This window comes from Cyrtonyx montezumae, unplaced genomic scaffold (genome assembly GCF_038088225.1).
Source record: "Cyrtonyx montezumae isolate F1298 unplaced genomic scaffold, pur_monq_1.0 scaffold_4, whole genome shotgun sequence".
NCBI lineage: Eukaryota > Metazoa > Chordata > Aves > Galliformes > Odontophoridae > Cyrtonyx > Cyrtonyx montezumae.
The window spans coordinates 12657727-12683648 of record NW_027072045.1 but is presented as its reverse complement, the minus strand read 5'-3'; the positions used below and the strand labels follow the sequence as shown (position 1 = coordinate 12683648).

The 25922-nt window shown below is 46.1% G+C and overlaps 1 protein-coding gene across 1 annotated transcript; it reads left to right on the top strand.

Annotated features, from left to right (window-relative positions):
* The first annotated feature begins 1765 nt into the window (after positions 1-1765).
* LOC136054869 (hexokinase HKDC1) lies at positions 1766-17859 on the top strand. The gene is made up of 18 exons (XM_065746345.1): positions 1766-2208; positions 4973-5135; positions 7020-7168; positions 7260-7379; positions 8127-8222; positions 9561-9660; positions 10249-10432; positions 10880-11035; positions 11763-11996; positions 12298-12602; positions 12878-13026; positions 13115-13234; positions 13991-14086; positions 14178-14277; positions 14468-14651; positions 14907-15062; positions 15745-15978; positions 17007-17859. The coding sequence occupies exons 1-18, from the start codon at positions 2146-2148 to the stop codon at positions 17149-17151; spliced, it is 2754 nt and encodes a 917-aa protein (XP_065602417.1). The 5' UTR covers positions 1766-2145; the 3' UTR covers positions 17152-17859.
* Positions 17860-25922: the final 8063 nt, after the last annotated feature.

The window sequence follows — 25922 nt, the reverse complement described above, 5'->3', positions numbered from 1 at the left end:
AAGAGAGGACAAGAAAAAAATCTACTGTATTACAGTCGCAATGAGCTGTGGATCATAGTGGGATGGAGCTTGAAAGGTGATGGTTTCAGTTTTGCAGGCCAGAGGGGATGTGGCTTGGGTGGCGTGGGTAAACAATGAGGAGAGACAGTCCCTCTGGGAGTCAGTGTCTGACTTAACGAGCCAGCAGTTATTAGAAGATGAATACAGGAGAAGTGAACCGTGCTTTCTGGCTGGTAGCGTGGCTTTTTTCTTCTTCCTTTCCTCCCTTTCTCTTGAAGATGAAAAGCCTAATTTTAGAGCAAGCCCTATTTATGAACTGTTCAGCCACTCTGCTTTACTCTTGCTTTTCTTGTTTTTGAACAGTGGAAAATAAATAGAGCTGTTGGGATCTGCTGGTGTCCGGAGCTAATCCCTGATGCAAGTCAGGCAAAAGGAATAAAGAAGGCCTCAACCTTTCCTAGCAGAGCTTTTGTGTAATTTGTCTCTGCGGGACTGTTCTCTGCCTTCCCTCTGCTCTTTAAGTCTTTTCTTGTGATCAGAGACTGAACAAACGTAGCCTTGGCTGCTCTGATGTTCAGCAGAGCTTATCTCCTGATCTGTGTGTTCTTGAAGCATGCCAGAACTGGGTAGAGCCCTCTTCCTCAGACCAGAGCTGAAGGATTGTGTGTCTGTGGATAGTATTCCTGTGTTCATACAGCTCAGCTCAGTCGTATGTATGCATCTACATTCATACATGCTCGTATATATTTACAGTAGTGTGAGATTGTTGGCACCATTTTAGGCGATGACACGGCACGGCCTAAGATCTTTTTCTGCTACTTCTGCCCTACTGTGGATCTATGTAGACCATTTTTTACTTCACTCACTACAGAATCACAGAGTTGTAGAGATTGGAAGAGACCTCTAGAGATCACTGAGACCAGACCCTGCTAAAGCAGGCTCACTACAGCAGGTGAAGTGGTACCTTTCTGTGTTTCCTTCCACCTTTCCAGCTCCCACTTATCCCCCTTTCCCGAGGCTGTTGTTCTGATTTATCAACATGATTTTGAATTATAACCTTTTCCTGCAGAATTTTGGCAGTAGGTTATCCAATTAAGTGTACTCTGTTCCTGCTGATGGAAACTCACAGTCTGTAGGGGTAGTTTGGAGTAAGCCTCCCATTGCTCCATGAGAATGCTTTTCTTTCCCCTTTCCCTTTGTCAGCATCTCTTTGGGATCTTTCCTTAGTGCATATCATCCGATATGGTGATGAAGTCCTGGAAGCACTTATGTATTAAGGATGAACGTGAAGAGTAATAGTTAAAGGCTGTGTCAGATTCAGCTCTGCTGGCGTAAGGAAGCAGTTCTCGCCTCAAGCTCCGGGTGCTGCCTGTTAAAGGCGTTTGTTGTACGGAGTGCCGCAGTCTGATGTGTGCTCTGCTGGCTGCCAGGTAAGTCTGTTCTCTCCCCAAGTTTTGCAACACTGTAGGTTTGCATTGGCCTGAAGCTTTGCCTCCGGAGGAGGGCTGAAGGGAGTGTAATCTGTGCTTCAGCTGGGGGTGGGGGTCTGTGTGCCTTCCCTCCTTAACGTGACTGGAGCTTACTCGAAAAGGGCTGGAGATAAGGGTGCGCTGTGTGGGACCAGAGAGGAATTAATTCATGCAGAAGAGTGCGAGTGGGAGTGCCATGCAGAGGCAGGAAACCTAACATCCTCTCTCAGCTTTCCAGATTCCCTGCAGCACTTCGCAGTGTGCTGGTGTCAGCCCCGAGGGGAAGGAAGCAGTGTAAGCAGGGCAGGCTGGGTGCGTAGCAACTACATGGCAAAGTGGTAACCATTCCCAAGTGTGGCTGTAACAAAATCGATTTTTCTCCCCTTCAGCTTGGCAGCTCTCCAGGTGCCTGCTTGGGCACAATGGAGTGCGTAGCGGAGAGGGAGGGACTTTGGGGTGATGTTGGGGGAGATACAAAGAGACACAAGTTTAATCATTGAACCGATCACGCTGGATGGATTTATTTCTGGACTCAATTTCCCAGGAACTCCACTGTCTCACCCTGGGGGGAAATGCCTGAAGTTTCTCTAGCTCCAGCTTTGTGATTATAGACGTGTCGCTTTGGAGTTACTCAACCGCAGCTGTCACTACTGACACATCCATCTGCCTCGAGAAAATGTTCGCCGTCCACTTGCTAGCTTTCCATTTTGCAAAGCTAAAAGAGGATCAAATCAAAAAGGTAAGTTATGTTAGAGCAGTAACTGAGATTCCTGTTTTCAGAACTGTGCTAGTCAAGCTCTGTGGGGTCTGCGGTGTGTGATGCAGACTAGGTAGTGGCTTTTTCTGCTATGGCTGTAGAGGCAAATGACATAGAAAACATTTGGATACATCTGATGGCTGTGAAAATAAGTCTGGTTGGTGCTTTTCCCTGCACAATTATAAATTGCTTTCCAGCAATGGAGCAAATGATCTTCAGTAAGTAGAAATGGTGTTTAAACTTTACCTGGCATAATGCGGTGTAGTCCAGAGGGCAAGGAGGGACCTCTTGTTAAGTTGCTGTGTGAGTAGTGTGAGGGATGGGATTTTTTAGTCTGAGTAGGAATCTGATTCACTCACGTGGTAGAAAGGATACGAAGATATCCTGGGGGCTTTGGGACAGGTCTTCTGTGTTTCCACACACGGTTCCAACTAGTGTTGGTGGAATTAAAGGTGAAAATGCTGAAAGTGGACCAGATCAGAAGCTGTCAGTACTGGGAGTGAGCTGCTAGTGGATGCTTTTCCAGTTTGCTTTCGTGGCTGGGCTGTAGTGGGTTGTTATGTCTCCGTCATAAGACCATGTGCAACCTGTAAGCTTGAGCTAGAAGCACTCTGGTTTCTAGACATGTCCCCAGAGGTCCCTAGTTTTCCTGGCATCTACATTAAGTACTTTGTGGCTATTGCCACAGCCCTGTCCTCTTGTTTTACAGCCAGCTGGAGGAGGGGAATTCTGCAGGCGCATGGCAGTGTGAGAGCTCCAAGGTCCCAAGGAGCAGTGCTGACTCCATGGCAGGGCGAGAGCACTGGGGTGTCCTCACTGTACCTGTGCTCACACATGGAGGCTCTTAGGAGGCTGCTTCTTCAGTAATTCTGCCTTGAAGAGCAGTGTGCCAATGGAGCTGCTGGTGTCTGCAGCCAGCTGTCTCTGATGGACACAGCCCTCTTGTTCCCAGGTGATTGGAAAGGGGCCCTTGTGCCCCTGAAAACCAGATCTGAGGGCTTTCATTTGGAGAATGCTTTTTCTTCCTATTTTTTCAGTTTTTTACAAAGAAAAAGAGAGACCTTGTAGACCACTGCTTCAATAGAACGGGCTCTTACAAGAAACACCCAGCATGTGGCTCAGGGAGGGTTTCCCTGAAGTGGGAACAGCGGAGAGGAGGGGCAGAGACATTCTCTGAAATCATTAGAAAAATAAGACCTTTCTGCTAGATGCAGCCTGAAGGCAAGAAAATATATTGCTCTGTGGAGATCTCTTAGGAAGAAAGCCTAGTGTAGGCAGTATGGAGTGGAGCTGATTTCTTTCTAGTTAGAAAATAGAAGGCCTCTCTCCCCATGTGCCCTCAGGCTTGTTTGCCTTCTGGTGTCAAGGAGAGCCTCTCCGCCATGAAAACAGTGCTGTTTCTGTGTTGAGGTAAGACACTTGAAAACAAGGACTGTACTTGTGCTGTGAGGGAGGTGTTGCAGCAAAGTTTGGTGTTGCACAGCCTGTCCATTTCTGCATTTGTGAGCCACTGATACGGTAGTGTGCCCTTGCTCCAGTTATAAATCATGCTAGAGAGCAGGCAGGCTGTGCCTTATCTATCTCCTAGGAGAGACTGTCTCCTTCTATGGCTGTAGGTAAACAGGGCAGAGAACACAATTACCACGGGGTGCAGAGGGTGTGTGTGTGACGTCTGCAAATACAAACATGGGCATTTTTATTGCTCTTCAGTTTTATTTCCTTGAGAAATTATCTCAGGAGGTTATACGGGCAAGTGTGAGAGTGCACGGGTGCTGCGTGTCTCCAGTCATTGTTTTCTTCTTTCAGTATGCCCAAGAAAGCAGTGCTGGTGTCTGGGCTAGGATGATGGTTCTTACACAGTGGTAGGGGCTCAGAAAAGCCCTAGAGGTATTCGAGTGGTTGCCCAAACTGGAGCTACAGAGAGATATCTAAGTAATGTTCTTTTCAAGGCATGGCTGTGTCTTAAGGCAATTGCTGCTTCTTGGCATCTTGTAGTTTGTCTCTCTCCTATGTGTGTTTGCTGTTAGGTAAGCACCTGCATTATTTCCAGGGGGCTGACACTCTCCAATGGGTCACTGCTGACCATCTATTTAAAACTGGACTGTGAATGTGTAACCAACTAATTGGTTTGTGCCTCATTAACATGGGTGGCCAGTCAGTTACAGAATAGGCCAGTTTATCTACAACCTGCCTTCTTTGTTTAAACAGTGCCTCTTCTTAGGTCCTCTAATGCCCTCTAATTCAACTGGCCTTTATTTTGATCATATATTGCAAATAACACACTATTAAGGAAGCATATTTATTGCACCCAGAATTGTTTTCTAGACGTAATCCTAACATCACAGAGAACAGAGCTGGGGTGAGAAACAAGCTTTGAGCCCCGGCCTGGCATGCCAGCAAAGTTAATTGTCTATGGAGTGTAGCAGTAGCTGAATAGATGTTTTCAGACTGCAGCTGACACGCTTGGGCACTGATGGCATTTTCTGGACCTGGCTCAGAGGGGTCAGATCCTCACCAGCTTTGCAGTTCTAATCCATTACGTGAACAGAAGGAAAAGATGGGGGTAAGAACAGCCTGTGGAGACATAGGGAAAGTCTTGTGGGCATATGTGGGGCAGAAGTTATTGGTCCATCAGAAAACATGGCTTACTTTCTGTCAGTAAGGCTCATGAAAGCAGCCTCCCTGACAGCCAGTTGCTGAGCATGCAGCCTGTGTGCCCTCCAGGTAACACCTTCCCTGCCTCCAGGTTGACAGGTACCTGTACCACATGCGTCTCTCTGACGATGTCTTGCTGGACGTGATGGCTCGCTTCCAGGCCGAGATGGTGAAGGGCCTGGGGAGAGACACCAACCCCACGGCGACGGTCAAAATGCTGCCATCATTTGTGCGCTCACTTCCTGATGGCTCGGGTGAGTTCCCCTGCTCCACCGCAGCAGTGCTGGTTTAGGGAACAGATGGGTTGCTGCCTGTACTCAGCAAGAGCACAGGGCAGCTGCTGTCCTAGTTTACTGCCCACCTCATGCTCAGCAAGCAGATGCCTGCTGAGGAGACAGGAGAAGGCTCTCGGGGTTTTTCCCCATGCCAGGTGCATTTTGGCCAAGTGCTGCTTGTTGGAAAGGAGGGTTTAGTTAGATCTTAAAGACAGCCTCTTTAGTCTGCAAATGTGGCAGTGCCTACTGCAGGCCTCACTGCAGGAGCTGTGGCTGGACATGGCAAGGGCAGCCTCTACAGCCCAGAGCCTGCAGTGCAGCGTGCTGCACGTGTGGGGATTGCAAGCATTGCTGGTCCTGGGAGCTGCTCAGCTACAGAATCTAAAAGCCAGTCCTGCTTGGAGACATGTGCACACCTAAGGCAGCTCTGAGGCTCCTGGCTCAGCTGGTACCCAGCAGTGCAAGCTGACAGATCATTTTCTGTCCTAAGCGGCCTAATTTGGTTGTTTGTTTCTCCAAGCATAACCAAATTTTTGTGAGCCTTAGGTTAGGACACAGCATATAACAGCTATTTATGTAGAAAAATGTAAGAAATGCTGCTCTGTACCTCATTTCCAAAGGAATTTATTCCGTCTGAAGTTAATTTGCTCACAGTTAAATGAGAAAAGATAGCTTTTATGGCATAAAGGGAACATTTGGTGATAGTCCAAGTTTTTAAATTTCAAAATTTCAAGGAAGTCCCTTGAAATTAGGGATGTCTAGACAAGAGTATATATGATTCCTCAGAAAGTGTCTGACTGGAGTTGAGCACCCTTCCTCTGACTGCATCCTTCACCACATTAAAATAAATGTTAGCTTAGCCCTTGTTACCTCTGTGACCCTCAGGTGCTATGGTCTCATATGACACTGATCCTATCCAGAAGTTGCAGGGAGCCTCTAAGGTCAGGAGACTTGGGAAATTTCATGTCGTGTCAGCATTGTTGTGAAACTTTGTGTTCCTCAAGGTCAACGTTGGACAGTGATCTCCTGGCCCTGCGTAGCCTTTCCTCTGTACCAAGGGCATACTTTGGAGTCATGTTGGGCTATGTCTTATTGATACACCCATTTAAAACTTGATATTGATTTTTCTATTTTTGTTCTCTTGCTGAATTCTTTATTGGTTATTCTGCTTCCAAACAAAACTTCCAGCAGGTTCAAGCACCTCCAACTTGGCTGGATTATGCCATTTGCAATCGCAGTGAACTTTCAGATTTTTCACTGCCCACAGTGTTGCTACCTGGAATGACCTGTGTGGAGCATCATTTTTAATGATTTAGGGATTCATGGTCTGACTAATGTCATGGTTTACTGAGTAACCCAGTGTGCCTCGTCACTTCAGTCATATGTAGCCGTGGTATTACAGGTGGAATTTCCTGCTTCCTTCCCTTTCAGGGTCATGTTTGATAAAATTTAGTCAGGAGCTTGGACCGTGGAACAAAGATCATGCAGGGCTATAACACACCAGTGTATTTTCCATTGAGGAAGGGCCTTTTCACGTGGGATGGGTAGATAAGTGCTTTATTGTAGCATTGAGTACAAACTGTCCTTGAGTCTCTCTTTCTGCCAAGCTCATCTCTCTCCAGCTTGAAAACATGCTGCTGTGAAAGGAGCAGAATGGGCAAAACCAGACTGCTAAATAAAAAAGAACATGTTAATTAGGGCACTGTGGGATTGCAGCCCTCCTGGTGGTGATCCCGGGCCGAGGAGGTGAGATCCTGTGCTCATGGTGAGGCAGGAGCTCTGAGCTGCCCTCTGGGGGATGCTTGCTGCTCTGAGCCATGCTTGCCAGCCATCCCCACTGATGGCTGCCCACTTGTGTTGCAGAGAAAGGTGATTTCCTCGCTGTTGACCTGGGTGGCTCCCAGTTTCGTGCCCTGGAGGTGAAGGTGTTTAATGATGGGAAACAGAGCAGCCAACTGCAGAGCAAGTTTTACCCTACACCAAAGGAGGTCATACAGGGCAGTGGAGCTGAGGTAGGCCATGCAGGGTCTCTGGTGGTGATGCCATGCTTGGGGAAGTGTCTGCTGGTCAAAGCCTGACACTGTCCTCTCCTTTCTCCTGCAGCTCTTCAGTTATGTTGCTGACTGTCTGTCAGACTTCATGGAGTCCAGAAACCTGAAGCATAAGAAGTTACCTCTTGGCTTTACGTTTTCTTTTCCATGCAAACAGACCAAACTGGAAGAGGTAAGATGCAAAAAAGATAATAGTGGCAAGCCTGGCTTATTGCAGAGTCATAGAAGCTACACATGGGAATGTTACTTCGTAGTATTTTTGAGGGATTGCCTATCCATAGCACTCTAAAGAAGACATAGATGAGCACTGCCATTTAATTACAGTTGACTACCATTCAAGGACTTGTTCCTTATCTCCAGGCAACAGAATCGTTATTATTTAGCTTAACCAGTATCTTATTCCATAGTAACCATATACTTGTATGAAGTCTGCTGGACTTAAAAATCACATATTTTTGGGTCTGTCCTTCTTTTTTTATCCTTTCTCATTCAGTACTTTTTACAATTGTTAGTAATTAGGAAAGATTTGTAGCAGACCTGCTTGAATGGCCACATGAAAGAGCTGGTTACAAATATATTCTGTAGCCTCTTATTATTATTTTTCTTTTCTTTCTAGGGATCTGTGCTTTGGTCCCAGTCCTGCAAATGTTTTGTGCTATATGTCGTTAGCGTGTTATGAATATCAATAAAGCCATGCATGCTTTAAACAAAGCACAGGGAGGTGCATTTAAAGGACTGGGGAGTTCATTTCTGTACTTATTTAGTTGAGCAGGTGCTGACATGCACCTAGCTGAGGGTGAGATGTTTTGATACGACTTACTTTTGCCCGAATATTTATGTGCAGAGAGAGACAGTAGGCTTCCCACAGGTTTGCGTGCCAAGGCTAGAGCTTTTGGGTCACTAAAGTGTTACTTTGCAGGGAGTCCTCCTTTCCTGGACGAAACACTTCAAGGCCCGAGGAGTGCAGGGCACTGATGTAGCCAGCTCTCTGCGCAGGGCCCTCCAGAAGCACAAGGCAAGTTCTGTACCTGTATCTGGGCAGCTAATCTGCTCTTGGTGTGTGGCTTGTTTAGGGAGTAGTTCTCTAAGGACAGCCAGTAACAAGCATCCAGCATGGTGGTACATCGAGTAGATCTGGCCTCAGAGGGCCACTCTCTGCCTCCCTGTCTCTCTCAGAGGGGAACTTTTCTCAGGGCTGAAGTCATGAGACATGCAGCTTCAACTCCCCCCCACCCTGGTCATTCTAGCAGTGATGGCAACTATGCACAGGTAAACTGGGCTGGGAGTGAGAGTGGGACCAGTATGACCCCACTACCTGAGCTAGAGGGAGTGTGCTGTGAACTGCTTGGTGAGATGGGGACACTCACTGTGTTTCGTAGCCTGGGCTGCAGGATGTGGGCAGGGAGAAGGAAGCTAACGTCTACCATCTCAAGCTGTCACTCCTAACCCTGTGAGGGCTTGTCCTCTTCAATCTGTGGAATGGAGTGATTGATGGTAGTTAAATAAGTCAGCAGTTAAACTTGATTAAATCTGCCTTTAAACTAGCATATTCCTTTAAGTAGCATGATGCTTAATATTTTGGGAAGTCTTGTTTTCCATACTCCATGCTATTGGTAACATAATCTAAGAAAAATCATATCCTGTCATCTTTGTAGTAGAGAGGAAACTCTTTTGTTTTCTCACATGGTAAAAATCCAGACTTCATTTTGGTTCACTTCTTTCTCTGCATCACTCCTGGTCTAATTGGTAGGAACAAAGGTTCTGAGTCTCCCTGGGTGAAGTCTAGCCCCCTGCTTATGTTGGCATCCATGTTACAAGAATCAATAATAACTTTGATCATGCTTAATCAAGTTACCTCAGTGTGAAAAGGAGCTCTGTTGGAAAGGCTTTTTGCCTGTGCATGATGTTGCTGCATAGCCTTGCGCTGAATAGGTGCATTTATATATCTGTTTTCTGCCAGTTTTGCCTGGGGTCAGTTTGTCAATCTGTCGCTTTGCTGGGGTCTGCTCATGGGGAGGGACATTATCCGAGCCTGAGCTAGCTACCAGAATGCAGCCTGTATGGACAGCCACACTGGAGTAGCTATATCACAAGGTTCTAAACAAAGGTATTGCTCTTCTGGTGAAGAAGGATGAATCATGTAAAGATAAGTCATGCCACTGAAGATCCTGTCTGGCCCATCGCTTGATTTTGAGATGTTTTCTGCTTTACAGTGTTGTGGGGATAATGTTATAAAAGGAAATAGTGTTTCTTTAAATGGAAGAGTTTTCCTGAGCCAGGCCTTCAAATTGCTAGTCAAATACAAGGGCTTTGTAAGCTTCTTTCTGTTAATTGCTCATCTTCATGCTGTTAGGACATAGACGTTGATGTTTTGGCGATGGTCAATGACACTGTAGGAACCATGATGACTTGTGGATACGATGACCCGCGCTGTGAAGTTGGACTCATAATTGGTAACATTTTCTGTTCTCTGAGCATCCTCATTTTCCTCATCTGATTAATCCTAACAAATCTCAAGCAGGAGAGAGTGTCCCAGTACCAGAAGGAGCAGGAAGGAAGGGGAAAAAAACAACAGTTAATTTTCAAGCATGGGTGCTGTGTTTATGCTGATCACATTGCCATCAAATACCACAGTCCCCATTTTGTCTGGGTTCAGTTGTGACCGGCATACTAAACTTTTCTGCTGACTGTGTAGAAAATTACTGCCTGTCTGTTCAAAGAAAGCTGAATTCCTCTCATGTCTGGTAGTTAGGATCAGTGAGGCTTCCCATCTTTCCACTTCACACACTGTGGTGACTAAATTTTTAAAGGCACATGGAAGTACGTTTGAGATAGGGGAAAAGATGAACTTCTTATACTTTCACTTTCACTTAACAAGCACGAGTGGCTTGATGTTAGCATCTTTACCACTGGGTTATGTGTTGATATTTTCTTTCAAAGACAATATATTGACTTATTTGCAAACACGTGGGCTTAAAACAAACAAAAAGGAAGCCTGAGGCAAATGGCTAATTTAACCACTCTGGCTCTAACACGTACAGGGACTGGCACCAACGCTTGCTACATGGAGGAAATGAGGCACATCGATTTGGTGGAAGGTGACGAAGGGAGAATGTGCATTAACACCGAGTGGGGTGCCTTTGGGGATGATGGTGCTTTGGATGACCTCCGCACGGAGTTTGATCGGGAGCTCGATCTGGGATCTCTCAATCCCGGAAAACAATTGTAAGTGAACCCCTGGGTGATTTGCTTTGGCCATCTGAGTTCTCTGAGTGCTTTTCTTTTTCATCCACATTCCCAGCTGAGTGAGCCCAAACAAACTTGGCCTAGGTCCTGTCCTATTCAGACCTTTCTCTTCAGGGAAGGGTGGGTGCTTGGCAAGGTGGGGACAACTCCCTGCCTCCCAGGCCAAAGGGTTGCTGCTGCAGTCACTTACATGTCATTAAAAATAAGTTGTTGCTCTGGTTTTTGAATAGTCTTTTTAATTACTTATTTATCTTGAGGAACTGGAGTTGGGTCCCGGCACCTCAGGAAGGCACCACATCCACAGCTTAGCTCCCGAACCCCTTTGTAGATGCTTAATTGTGATCAACCTGCATAAGAACAGTTGAAGTTGCTATGGCTCTTGTGAGCTGGTGGACGCCCTGTAATCCTTCTTGCTCCCCATTCCAGGTTTGAGAAGATGATCAGTAGCCTGTATTTGGGGGAACTTGTAAGGCTCATTCTTCTTAAAATGACAAAGGAAGGTCTGCTCTTCAATGGCAAAGTGTCAGCAGCTCTGCTTACCAAGGGCAAGATTGAAATGAAACACGTGTCTGCAATGGAAAAGTAAGATCCTGCGATATGCCCTTTAACAGAGGGGCTGTTAAATTTTCATGAGCACAGCAATGATAGTTGGCTTTTCGTTATAATCAGGGAGAGCTGGGAGTCGATTGTGAGCTGTTCAACTTGATTTTACTTTTGCCTAGGAGAAAAACAGATCCTTCTGTAAGTAGAAGTGATGGAGTATCAAGTTTTAACAAAATATCACAGCAGCAAATGTGTTGTTAACTGTCACAGAACACAGGTTCTTTAAATCGCTTATTTGGAAAGATGAGTATGTGGGGACAATTTTGCAGTTTTCAGCTTCTGTTTAAATACTGGGGCTGTGGACAGGTAAGTCATGCTCTAGGTCACCTAATGGAAGGCTGCATGGGAAGCTGAATCTTGGTCTACACTGGAGAATAGGAATATTTTCCCTTATACTGAGTGAAGCTACAGTGCACTTCTATGAACTAAATATTTTATCCTGTTCTGTACTTGGCCAGCCTATCTGTATGTCTTGCAGAAAACTGAGCTCCAGGGAATAGCCTCTTAAAATTCTGGTCTCTCTCCCAGATACTTCTGGGAATAGTGTGGAAAAGACACTACTGGTCGGTGGAACCAATTATGACACTGCCCTTATAGGTTGTGCCTTGGTCTTCTCTCATTTGTTTGAGCCAGCATGCAGATACTGATTTAAGTGCTGCCTCAATATCTCTGCATTAGGTGATCCTTTCCTTTGTTTTGGGGGTAGATATAAGGAAGGTCTGAGCAACACAAAAGAGATCCTCACAGAGCTGAACCTGTTTCCCTCTGAAGACGACTGCATCGCCGTTCAGCACGTCTGCACCATCGTGTCCTTCCGCTCAGCCAATCTCTGCGCTGCCGCTCTAGCAGCCATACTGACCCGACTGAGAGAGAATAAGAAGCTGTTGCGGCTGCGAACCACCGTTGGGATCGATGGAGGGCTCTATAAAACCCACCCCCAGTAAGTAACTAAAGAGGGTTTGATAATCGCTGGATGCGTGTTGGTGTTGCAGAGCCTCCACCTGGATGTATGTGCGGCTTTTGGAGAACTGCTTGTTTTGCTGCAGGGTTGGGATGAGATGTGGTGGAATATAGGGGGTCCTCTGGCTCAGGAACAGCCAGAAATGAGAAGCATTGTACCTATCTCCCAATTTCTGACTGTGCTCCTCTGGCCGTGCTTCAGTGCTTGCGGTGTTGAATGCGTACACGCATTAAAAGCATATAAAAGTAAACCATGTGTGAAATGTTCTTTATTCCTGTAGATACCCCAAACGCCTGCACAAGGTGGTGAGAAGGCTGGTCCCAAATTGTGATGTTCGGTTCCTCCTCTCTCAGAGTGGCAGCTCAAAGGGGGCTGCCATGGTGACAGCGGTGGCATACAGGCTGGCCGCTCAGCGCAAGCAAATCGATGCTGTTCTTGCACCTTTCCTGCTATCCTTGGAGACCCTCAGAGATGTAAAGAACAAAATGAGGACGGAGCTGGAATATGGGCTAAAGAAAGAGACGCAAAACAGGGCCACAGTGAAGATGCTGCCCACGTATGTCTGTGGGACACCAGATGGAACAGGTAACGTTATTTCCTGGTCACCTGGAGATGATGCAGGAAAGCTGCTTGTTTGGCAGATGCCACAATTTCTGTTGGCACACCAATGTTTCCTGCAGCATTACCTGGCTGGTCCTTTAGTCCCCAGCCTAACATACAGATGGGAAAATGCCGTAGGGAGCAGTGTGCTGTCATTGGCCCAGCTGAAGTTTCTTGCAGATGTCTGGCAGAGCATGGCATTCTAACTAGAAAACACACTACAAGAAGCAACAAAATGAAATATCTCTATTCTCTTACAGAGAATGGAAAATACCTCGCCCTTGATCTTGGTGGGACAAATTTTAGGGTTCTGCTAGTCAAAATTAAAAGTGGAAGAAGGAGATCAGTACGAATGTATAACAAAATATTTGCCATTCCTTTGGAGATCATGCAAGGGACAGGAGAAGAGGTAACTTCTAATGAACAGTTAATTGATCCAGATGAGACCCAATGCAGAGAATGAACGTGAGATGTACACGCTTTTTCTGCCCTTCCAGCTCTTTGACCATATAGTCCAGTGCATAGCAGACTTCCTGGAGTATATGGGGATTACAGGCGCCCGCTTACCTCTGGGTTTCACCTTCTCCTTCCCATGCAGGCAAGCCAGCATCGACAAGGTAAGAATTGCAAGAAAGAATGGGTCAGTAGTTGTCATTTTGGGGGGGATGGCCTGTTGGTTTGGGAATTGCTAGCTAAGACTCTTCTTCTAAATGTTTTCCTCCAGGTAGGACTTCACAAGGTTTTTAGTGAGCAGAACTGAATTTGCTTGTTTGGAGCTTGGAAGGATTGAATCTCTGACTTTGATTTGTCAGTCTGACACATGTGGCTTTATGACAGATCTCATACCTTTGTCTTTACAGATCTGATGTAAGAATAGTAATTGCAATAAAAAGAAATCTAATTCAGGAAGAAATCATTCTCAATTACCTTAGTTCATCTTCTAAAGGGAAGAAAAGAGGTTTTTCTGCCTACTTCCAGTCAAATATTTAGCATACACTGGGAAGTGAGAGACTTCTATTTTACTGAATGTTTGTATGTCCTGGTGGTTTTCATAATAGTCTCTAAATCTTGAGACTAGTCTAACCTGCCTCAGTTGCCAGCTCACAGTTATCTGTTTGTTGGAAGACCACTCAATATGCTTTCCAAACCAACAGCACAGGATTTAGGTCTTGTCAAATCACGAAGAAAAAATCTCCACGGCTGTAATGGCGAGCTGAAATGGAGATTTTTTGTTTGTTTTAAAGAGCAATTTTTTACCGCCAGTTCTCTCTTGTTTCTCTGTTTTTTCCTGTTTTTGGACAGACAGAGCAGGTCAAAGAAAAGAGGTTGTCTCTCCATCTTCACTTTGTGGTTTTCTCCCTCTTGTGTTTCAGGGAACGCTCGTGGGATGGACAAAAGGTTTTAAGGCGACTGATTGTGAAGGGGAAGATGTTGTTGATATGCTGAGGGAGGCCATCAGGAGAAGAAATGTGAGCTATTCTTTTCTGAGCTTCCCAATATGATTTAATGCATGTGCCTCTTCCTGCAGGGCTCCATTAGTGATTGTGACTTGTGTTCTAGGAGTTTGACTTGGACATTGTAGCAGTGGTGAACGACACTGTTGGGACAATGATGACTTGTGGATATGAAGATCCAAACTGTGAGATCGGCCTTATTGCAGGTACGGTGATGTTGAAGCCACCACTGCGAGCAGCTGCTTGGCTTCACACTCTTGTTTAGAATTGGTAAAACAATATCTAAGACCTGGGGAGATCTTTGAAATACAGGATCGGGAGAAGAGAGCTTTAAATCATCTTTCTCGGTTTAAGGTGCTTCTTCTGACTGAACCCTCGGTGTTTCTTTCCTCCTAGGAACAGGCAGCAATGTGTGCTACATGGAGGACATGAAGAACATAGAAATAGTGGAAGGGAATGAGGGAAAAATGTGCATTAACACGGAATGGGGGGGATTTGGTGACAATGGCTGCATTGACAACATCAGAACAAAATATGATAAAGAAGTAGATGAAGGCTCACTAAATGCAGGGAAACAGAGGTAAATGTGACGATTCTGACGCTATGAACCAGATTGAGTCTTTGAGATGCTGACTGCTTTATGAATTAAGTATAATGAGAATTATTTGAAAGGAAATTTTAACACTGTTTCATTTGGTGGTTGAAAAATGGCTATTGGTTTGAATATTTTATTGCTTTTCTGAGCTTATCATGCTGATCAGATGTGTACATACCACTCCTGCTAAATAATCTGCAGCCTCTTTAAAAGCACTTTTCTTCTTTGATATTCTACCAGGTATGAAAAAATGACCAGTGGGATGTATCTAGGAGAAATAGTGAGGCAAATTTTGATTGACTTGACCAAGCAAGGACTGCTGTTCAGAGGACAGATTTCAGAATCACTCAGGAAAAGAGGCATATTCGAAACAAAATTCCTATCTCAGATTGAGAGGTAATGTTAATTAATTTACTTGTTTGGATTCCTCAAGGTCTTCTAGGACCTGTAGAAAATAATCTTCTGTGAAAGTGTGGAGCCCTTCCCTTCAAGAAATCGATTATAGTTCCCTTCTATGCCTCCAAACCCTCAGCCCTAACTCAAATGATGAATCATTTAATTTCCACGCAGCTATGTTGTCCTCAGTGCCTTAGCCATCGAACACAACTGCACTTGGAATCTTTCTTTGTAGAACTTAAAGAATACTTGCAAATAATTAAGTAAAAGTCAGTGATATATAAATACCCCACGAACATGTGCTTACCTGCTTATCTGTGCCTGACTGCAATGGTCCTCAGGACTGTTTGAAACCCTTTCCACTACTGGAAAAACTTTGAAGGTGTTATCTCAGCATTTAGATCAAAAAACAACACGGTCAAGTGACTGATCTGACACAGCTTCCTCGTGTAGCTAGGTGAATGACTGGAAATACAGTCTAACGTAACAAAGAATGGCACAGGATCCAATCTGGGATCTGGACTGGCATCTGCTTTCAAACAATTACAGGATGTGAGAACTGGAAGCAGTGGTCCCATTTCCTATGAATAATGACAGAATCTCATCTGAAAGGCTTTTAAAGTTTTGTACCTGCCAGAACTTACATAACACTGTGACACTGCCTGTGTTTCCCTTTACACAGCGACCGGCTCGCCCTCCTCCAAGTCCGACGGATTCTGCAGCAGCTTGGCCTCGACAGCACATGTGAAGACAGCATCATTGTGAAGGAGGTGTGTGGGGCTGTTTCCAGGAGAGCTGCCCAGCTCTGCGGGGCAGGGCTGGCGGCTATTGTAGAGAAGAAGAGAGAAGATCGAGGTGTGGAGAACTTGCAAATTACTGTTGGAGTAGATGGGACTTTGTACAAGCTTCATCCACAGTGAGTACCTTGACTTCCATCCCTGTGCTGTTTGCTCATTTCCACTGTGAACACACACCGAGCTCTACTATCCTTCTGAGGCAGTAAAAAATGAGAGGGGATAAAGATATCACATGTTTCCCTGCACCCTGACATTTCCTTTGCCTGAGTGAAGGTTTGAAAACTGGAAAGAAAAGTCCAGATACCAGTTGAAGGCTCTTGCTCTGTGGGGTACTAAGGAAACTTTTCTAGTATTTATTATTTGATGTTTCAGGAGATTTCTACAATATCTAGATATTCAAGAAGGAAAACCATGTTGAGGTTTTTAGAGCTGGGACAGTCTCATGTGAGCAAGGCTTTGAAATAGATGAATTAGCTCTTGAGTTGCGAGAAGAGGCAACATGGAGTACTGCGTCTGGGCCACGAAGGTGACCAGAGAGCTGGAGAACCTAAGCTGTGAAGAAAGACTAAGGGAGCTAGGCTTGTTCAGACTGGAAAAGATACAGCTCCAGGGAGACCTTGTTGAGGTCTTCCAGTACTGAAGAGAGATAGCAACCTCTTCCACAGCTAGATGACAATATGTCAAGAGGAACTGGCTTTAAACTAAAAGACCTGAGATTGAGGTTAGACATTGAGAAGAAATTCCTCACTCAGAGGGCAGTGAGGTGCTGGCACTGCTGCCCAGAGCTGGGGTGCCCCATCCCTGGAGGTGCCAAGTACCATCCATAGCAGGGGTTGGAACTGGGTGGGCTTTAAGGTTCCTTCCAGCCCAACCCATTGCATGAGAAGTGCTTCCTCCACAGTCTCTGAAGGCAAGAGACCTGTCTGGCAAGTTGCTGAACAAAATTAAAGTAGAAATATAGAAATTTAAGTCTGATAGAGTATAGAAACTTGGCTCTTGAATAGGAGGAAAAACAAATGGAAAGAAATGCTCTGGAGAACCAGTGGAAGGTGTTGGTTGAGGTTATGGTTCCTCACCAGTAGATAAATGCAATGGTCTCAGATCAGAAAAACACTCCTAGAATATTCTTCTCTCCCTTTTCTTTCAGTTTTTCTAGGGTCCTGCAGGAAACGGTGAAGGAACTGGCACCCCAGTGTGATGTGACTTTCATGCTCTCTGAAGATGGGAGTGGGAAGGGAGCTGCTCTCATTACTGCAGTAGCAAAAAGATTGCACAATATTGGACAGAAGTAAAACTGAGAAGTCGATTCAACACTGCCAGGCGTGTGCACTAGAGATCTGTTGAGCGGGGATTGAAGATAGCTTTGCCAGACACCAGTACACAGGTACCTGTTTTTCATGGAGCAGCTGGCCACTTAGCAGCCAGGACTGTGGATTTCTGTCCTTCGGACACCACTTGGATCAGGTGTTTCTGCTCCCCACCATTATGTCTCAAAACACTGCAATGTATTCCCTGAAGTGCATCTATAATGTGTATGGGGGAGTCAGACAAAAAAAAAACAACCAATCCAACCAACCAAAAACCCAACGGTGTATTTTTACAGTGGTTTAATCAAGCTACCATAGCACAAGGAAATCTATCTCAAGCTTCTTAGGTTTGGTGTGGTTTTTAGTTTTGACTTGGCCTGTCTTAAGGAATGTTGAGATCTAGTGTTGCACATATCTAGTGGACGTGTTTGTTCAGTGCATCCCATGTTTTACAATAAATCTGCAAGTAAATAAAATGAACTGGCTTTGGTCAGTGATGCTTCCCCCTGCACCCAGCTACATTGGTTACGAGTGTATTGCAATGTAGTACTTCCCTGAAGTATGAGAGTATTTGTTTTCCCTGTGACCTGCTTGCCTGTTTGCAGGTGGAGAGAGCTTCTGTTCTGTAGATGGGACTTCATCCTTGGTTTTCATTGTTGCTTGCTGTTCTGCCTGCAATCTGTTGTAAATAAATCTGGGGTGCTTTGAGCCTTTGCTTGTCTGTCTAGTGCACCTTCTGAGTTGTGGGAAGAACATGCAGGCAAGTCAGATCTTTCTTTAAATCTACATATAACAGTACACAGCAGCACTGCAGGTAATACAGAAGTGACTTGCAGGCAGGGCCTAATTGGAGCCAAATTTACCTCTACACTGATGGAGCTCCATTTTATTTATCAGTAGCATGCCCAAAGGCCTCCAAACACTAGGAAAATAACCCATGCTCTTGTGTCACCAAATGTCCTTCCCTCCCCCTGTGTATACATCTCAGAGTAAACTGAAACAATAACATGGTGCAGAGAAACAGCACATCTGGAGTACTATTCTGTTCTTAATTATCGCAGGATCTCCTGGGATCCGATCTTCTTGAGTGTTTGCTCCTCCTCAGGCTAGCAGCAGGAAGTGGGGCCAAGAACTGTGCTTTAAGCCTTAGATGGGTCAAAAGTAACTATTGTGCAGGATCACAGGCAGCTGAATTTATATAATAATCTGCAATAATAAGGCCGATAGGTTAAATTTAACAGTGGCAAATCCAAGAAGTGAAGATACCGACCTTCTCTGTTTTGTAGTTGTTTTTAGTGGAAACATATCACCAGCTCTTGGACTGTGCTGAGACCACAGGATGGGCAGAAAACAGGAGCTGGAAATTTTATTTGATAATAATAAATAGTAATTTATTATTATAAATAATTTTATCTTCGGAAGGAGTTGCTCACCATACAGGAGCTCCCTGTACAGAGCAACTGAGAAGACACAAGCTGTGAACTCACACTTACTGTTTTCCTCCTTCTGTCAAGCAGCTTACTATTTTACTTCTAGTTTATATTGCAGAATCCTCAGAGTCACAGAAACCGAAGCTTGCCATGTGATGGGGGCAAAGTTATTTGGAGCTGGCTGTTTTCCTAATGATGAACAGACTAAATTCAGTGGGGCTAGGTACAGCAAAAAGCCATCCTGGCTTGGAGCTGTGTGGAGCCTAGAAATAGCTCTTCTGCGTTGGCTGTTTCTCCCCGGGTACTCTGAGATCTTGTATTGGTTGTGTACTTCTGGGTCCTTTTGGGGGAGTGGATTGTGCTAATCTGCAAAAGCGCGTCCGTGGGTGAAATATGTCCCTCTATAGCTGGAGGGAGGTGACATGGACTTGCCCCAGGATGGCCACGTGAGTATGATGCAGGGATCTATTGCACTTCTGTTCTAAAGCCTGCTCTGCACAACTGGAATGCAAATCAGTAACAATACAAGGTAAACCACTTGCACAGATCCTTGCTTTAGAAATTTAGAAAAGAATTCTATATTGCTTTGGATTTTCTTTTTCACCTTTTTTTCTTTGTTGGAAATTAAATATTCCCACAGTTTATACCTCAGCTGCAGTTAGATTAGGCCCACACAATTAAAAAACTATATGTGTATTTTAAAATCTACAGGGCTTGTTTGTTTGGCTTTCTGTTGAATCTGTGGGTGGGGTGGAATCTGATCACATGAACTTGAAACACCGCTTGCAGAGTGCCTGGTGACTTACAGCTTGTGTTGTGGTCCCTAAGGCCCAGGGCACGCATGCTCCTGCCTTTCCTGCAAGTTGCTGCAAAGCCAGGCAGCTGCCACATGGATCTGTTAGCATGTCTGCTGGGCAGGGAGATGGCGTCTGGGCTGGGAGGATGCAGCATTTGTGTCTCTGAGTGTGTTGATGTGTGGAAGCTCAAGGAGTGATGCGACCTTGCAAAGTGTCTTCTGTAGATTTTAAGCCACCGAGCCTACATCTTTCTCCACGTTTTATGCAGTGACTCGGTCAGGAGCCCTGTTATAAAGTAAAGGTGGAGGCCTCCCGTTAACTACAAAAGCTGTTCTGAAAAAGCACGTAGTACAGCTGGTTGCATAAAGTTGGTAACTGATGTAAAATAAAATGAGATTCTTCTGGTTTCACATTTTAGGTGTGCTTTTCTGCTGTTTCTTTTGGGTCTCCTCGTGATACTTCACTTCTGTGGGTTTTGTGGGATTTGGTTCCAGTCCATATGTTTGATACTTGTAGAATTTGCCGCTTTCTGTTCTGTTGCTTCTTGAAGACATGATCCTCATTTTTCAGCTCTGAGTGATGTGTTGGATTTTGGCAAAATGGAAGACCTTTGAACCACAGGTGTGAGCTTGACAGAAGCATTCCTGAGGGAAGGAATAAAGGTTTGGGCCTTCTTAGAAACTCCCAGTGGGTTACTGTGGTTACCCTTTCACCTGCAGTGGAGCGATGCCCCTTGGTTTGCTGGCTAGAGAAGCATTTCAGTGGCTATAGATTTGGACAGCGCTGATGCTTGATCCAGAGAGAACGCAGTGGCAGCTCGCTGGCGACACGTGCCTTTTGTCAGTGCAAAAGTAAATATAGGATCATGTGTAAATCCTGATTAGCATAATCTCCATTGTTGGGAAGTCAGTATTATATAGGATTAGGATTAGCAGATTAGCGCGAAGGAGTGAAATGTAGATAATACTGGAATGGAAGTCTTGCTGTAACTTGTTTCTCTGAGTTTGTTGAAATGAGCTGGCTCATGTCTGGGGGTCTCAGGTACAATGTCAGCGTTGTGGTGCACGGAGAGGAAGAGAGGCAGGCTCGGTGAATGCTGTCCAGCTAGGTACACTCACACTTGCTTTTAATCACAGAATCATTAAGGTTGAAAGAGACCACTAGCATCATTAATTCCAACCATTGAGCCATCACCACCATGCCCAACAATCCCCTGGAAGTGATCTCCTCTGCCTTGAGGTGTCACTGAAGTCCAGCTGGAGCGTTTCAGCACTGTACCAGAACCCATCTCCTTTGGACTTTGAGGTGTGAGGCTGCTCCCTGCCTTGGGCGTGTGCAGAATACCAGGGCTCAGCTCTCAGAACGCTGGTGCTGTTGATTCGATGCACTGTTTTTGTGCTAGCTAGGTGGAACTTTGGCTTGCCAAAGGTTGCGCACCTGGATAGGCCCTGGGAAGTCCCCTTTCCTATAGGGCAACCATATGGTGATGATGCTGGGCCATCTGTTTAGCTGTGGGATGAGGAAAACTCCCGTGAGGCCTCTGGAGAGGATCGGCCTCCTCGCTGCTGGCTGTGACCCCTCCTGGGAGCTGCAAAGGACAACCGTGCTGTACGCAGGAGGAGAAAATGGACGACGTGAGGGGCTGAGCAGGTGAAGGAGGAGGAAGCTTTCCCAGCAGGCGTGTCCTGAACGCTTCACAGCGGAAAGTTACAGATGCTGATTTGGGAGCTGCGGCTGATTCTGGAAACAATTGGGATAAATAGTGGCATGAAAAAAAAAAAAAAAAAAAAGTTGAAATGCCTGAAGGGCACATCTGCTGTGGCCAGCAATTCTGCAGGAAATGCACCGAAACTGGAGAGAGGCGAGGAAGCTGCGGATAAACACGGCCCCCAGTGAAGCCAAACGAAGGCCACAGGCCTGAGAAGTGCCTGCAGTAGTGTACTGAAGACCTGGCTTGCTTTTTTGGCTCTCTGCTGAAGTAGCTGTGTTTAATGAGGGCCCGAGTCCGGCTGTGCTGAATGCATTGTAAAGGTGTTTTGCACTCTGAGCTCAGAACCTTTCCTGAGAGACTTTCCTGTTGCTTTCAAGGGTGCGTTTGCAGAGCAGCTCTGTGGGTTTGCTGGTCTGAAATTTGAATAACCGCACGGTCATTACATTTTGCACAAAAAGGAATTGACTCTAAAAGCAGCTGATATGTTATCACGATTAGAGCAATAGCAATGCCCTCTTTCATTGCAGTGAGGTTTCATTGTTAGAGAGCATAATTGACATTTTTTATTGAAAGATTAAGAAGAATTTGTTTACAGCTTGCAAACAAAGAGGTTTTAATTCAACGGACTGCAGCAGGAATAAGCAGTAAGTGGCATTTTCATCTGCTGCCCGGTTAGCGCTTTAGCTGCAGAATGCTGCGGATAGAGAAGTATGAAGGAATTTGCAGCTCAATATCTGCCCAATAAAGCGTGCAGCACGCTGGCAAATGCCAGAAAGCTGACAGGGAGAAACCTTGAGTGCAAAGAAACAAAGGCCTATAGTTAATATCGGCACCTTTTGGGAAGACACTGGTTTCTGGAGGTCGGCTTCATGACGCCTGCTGCGCAAAGGTCAGGCTATGGCACTTCTGAGGATGCTTTTGCCATGGAGCCATCAAGATAACACCTGCCAACTCGACTGGGTGCTAAAGTAGGTGTCTGGGTTATTTTTATATCTCTGGGTTTATGTTTTCATGCTCTGATAGACTCAGGAGCTAAGTGATACTGGCATTTCAAAGTGGCATGTTGTGATTGGAAGGGGACGCTGTGTAAGTATTTGGAAAGCGGATCCGAATGAAGCACCATTGTCACCCGACTGCAGAGAGGCTCTTTGCTCTTTAAATATATTTGGGATCCTGTTTGCGCTGGTGGGTGTGTCTTACTGGCCAGATTGCTCTCCTGATAAAGACAAGGGTATGTGAAAAATTCAGTGTTCTTTTTATGAAAGTTTCTATTTTGCAGTTGAAAAGCAATCAGATTTATTGTCCCTGCTCTGATCAAAGTTTAAGGAGTCTGAATTGAGCCCTGTTGTTCTGAATGTGCCGTGCTTCAGAGAGGCAAAAATCCCGTATGGGTACTTGGGGTGCCGAGAGAGCACTGTGAGACGGGTGCTCGTCCCAGCACCCAGAAAGCGTCTGTTGAGCCACATGCAATGCCACCACTGTGCAGGGGGAAGGAGGGGACTGACCAGGCTGATACTGATAAGCCTGAAACCTCCTGACTGGCATGTGACGTGCATCCCTGCCATACAGATTGGTGCTGGAGCACTGAATTGGTGCTATCTTATACTGGGGGCAGGCAATAGAAACACTGAGGGGATTTTCTGGGTTTTGAATTCTGACTGGTAGCTGCAGGCTGCATTGTTGCCATTCCCTGGCCAAAACTTGGCTATTGATAAAAGTAGTCATTGATGAGCTTGTCTGTATTGTTGTTAAATGTCAGAGCTGGGCTGACTGTAACCCTCGTGGAAGACAGGGGTGCCCTGAGTGAGACCACGGGCTGACTGATGCTTACGTCCCATAAGAAATCAGTGAGTTCATGGCAGCTGTCCAAAGAGTTAGCAGGGATGGGTTGTAGTGGTCTAAGACATCACAAAACTATTCTGTGGGGGTAGCTTTGCTTTGCCAGGAATTATATCCTCTGCAGGGAAGAAAGGGTGAGAAGCTGGAGAGGGTTATGAATTGCTGTGGCAAGTGCTGAGGGCTGCAGCAGAATCTTTTGAGTTGGAAGGGATCCTTAAAGGTCATCTGGTCCACCTCCTCTGCAATGAGCAGGGATGCCTACAGCTACATCAGGAGCTCAGAGCCCTGTCCAGCCTGATGTGGGGCCAGAAATGTTGGCTGGGAGCCTACATCCCACAGGTTCTCCTCCATTTCTGCTCTGCCCTGGGGAGGCTACAGCTGGAGCACTGTGTCCAGTTCTGGGCTCCCCAGTTCAAGAAAGACAGGGAACTGCTGGAGAGAGTCTAATGGAGATCTACAAAGACGATGAGGAGCCTGGAGCACCTCCTGTACAAGGAAAGGCTTCTGCTTTCTAAGCAAAAATTTCCCTCTCAAAGCCCCTGGCATGGATCTCAGATAAGCTGTGTCTTTCAAAGAAAGCCTTCTCTGTGTTTTATCTCCTTTTCAAACAGGAATCTCTCTGTTTACAAAACCAAATTAAATTGTGCTTCTTGTTTTATACTAAAACAAGAAATCCACCAGGGTTTCCTGTCACCTGTCTGTTGTAGCTATGTTGTGAAGACAGGCAATATTTGTTTAAGCCCTCCTTCTCCACACGCAGCAGGAATTCCACAGTTCTGCCTAGCTTGGGCCCACACAAAGGCCAACACTTTGCCCACACGTTCCCCATTTCCACTGTGATTCTGAGTCACACTTTCTGCCTGCCCATTGCTCACGTGCCCCCACGTCCCCTGGTTCTTGGAGCAGTGCAAACCATGGCTTTTTACCTGCCCTACCCCAGCCATCGGTTGGGGTTGGATCAGAAACCCTGACTGCAAGGCGTGCACAAGCCTGTGTGTGATATCTACAGGCACCCTGAGGCTGGAGGGGGATAGGAAAACCCACAGTTCTGCCTTATTTCTTGTTGACAGCCCCCTGTGATGACCATGTGACATGGCAAGAGGTGCTCTCGCTATGGCCGCGCGGAAGGAGCCCAACGCCCTGGATGTGCCTGGCTACTGCTGCTCCCCGCTGTGCAAAGTAAGTCACTGCCTCGCACCTCCTCCCAGCTGAAGGGACGTGGGTGTCACTGACATGGTGTGGGGGAAAGCTCGTTATCGTGTGTGTTTTAACCTGCCCTGCTGGAGAATTCCTTTGCACTGGGTGTGCTGGAAGAGAGCACGACCCTGAATTAATGACCTGTAATTAATTGCGTGCACCACTGTGGGTTTGGAGCCAGCAATTCAAACTGATTTGCACTCGCATCAAGTGGTGGATTGAGGAGAAACGTAGAGATTTTCTCCCAGGCTGGGCTGAGAGGGAGTAGCGACTCGTTTGGAACCAGTTATTGCTGGACAACCAAAAGAGGGGAGAATCTTGTTCTCCCTTCTGTACACTACAAGTTCTTCATTAGGGTTTTAATGCTGATGGAGAAAAGATGCACGTGAAAGCCTTCATGGGACAGTGCTGTCTCTTTAAACATTCTATTAACGTTAGAGATTAAGTAGTGTATCAGAAATCTGCATTTGTGCTCATTTTAATTTGCTGCTGTGAAGGGATCCCTTACAAAACGAAACAGATGCTTCACCTTCTGGTCAGCAAAGGCAATTAATTGACTTTAGGTTCATCACCATAGGAACACAGCCCTTTTATTGCCCTGCAAAGTGAGTTTGAAATGCTTCCGTGTGTGTATGCGTATGTACAGCCATGGTCTGCAATGATGACTGACTACCAATGCAATAGGAATAGCAGTTCCTTGGTGCAACAGTTTTCACCTTGCTGGAGTCACTGCAGGTTGAGCCAGAAAGCTAGAGCAAGGCATTGCTTTCCTTTGGGCACATTTCCTTCCTTGTCCTCAGTTTTTGTTGGTGTGGAGGGGAGAGAAATTGTACACAAAGGTAGGAAAGAAGAAAGATGAGTTTGTATTACACCTGCATTTCATTTTTAGTGTGTGAAGTAAGAGCAAAGTGAATGGGCTTGGATGTGAGCAGTCTGGAATTATGTAGGGAAACGACCATGGGTTGGAAAATCTGTTGGGGTAATTTATCTTAACCTGTGTTAATACACAGCTCAGCACCTTATATGGATGAGAGCACTGTGTTCTACGTGTGCTTCCTTGGCTGGGTGACGGCAGCACAGCTGCCAGGGGTGCGGATGGACAGCAGTTAATGCCTGCACCTCCCAGAGCTGCCGCTGAGCTGCACACACAGCCGTGCTTCTCCGGGGTGTGATGCCTGCAATCATCCTTAAAGCATTTTGTAGCAGTGGTTTCACTTTCTCCTCGGGAAGCAGTTCCCTGGCTCATCCATCAGCCCCACGGGGAGAAGGGCCTTCTGCAGCGGGTCTGGGGGTGCCTGGGGCATGAGGGGGTGGTGCTGCCCTTCTGTGGGTTGTGAATTTAACCTCACTCAGCTGAGTTCCGTATCGGATCAGCATCTTGCAGGTTTTCCTTGTACCTTCTGCACCGGGTCCAGCAAAATGCACAGTGATTTCTTCGGTGCGAGCAGTGTCCTGCTGAGGAGAGGGAGCTGGTGCACCGAGTGACTTCAGGCAGCGCAGCTAAACCTGGGCAATGAGATTAGAGCACAATCGAAATAGCTGCAAGTCATCAGGTGTCGAGCTGAGCCTCTGGTCATTTGTCTCATGTCACGGTGGGCTGCAAAAATAGCCTGCGGGATGCCTGGCAGCGCCCATTAGGTGCTGGTAATTAATTGGCTGATGAATGGGCCTCTTGCTGTAAAGCAGAAGGAGAGTGCAGGGCTGCGTGGTGAGGAGGAGCAGGAGGCCCTGGCACGCAGAGCACTGCAGAGCATGTGGGTATGCCAAGCTGCCCTTCTAGCT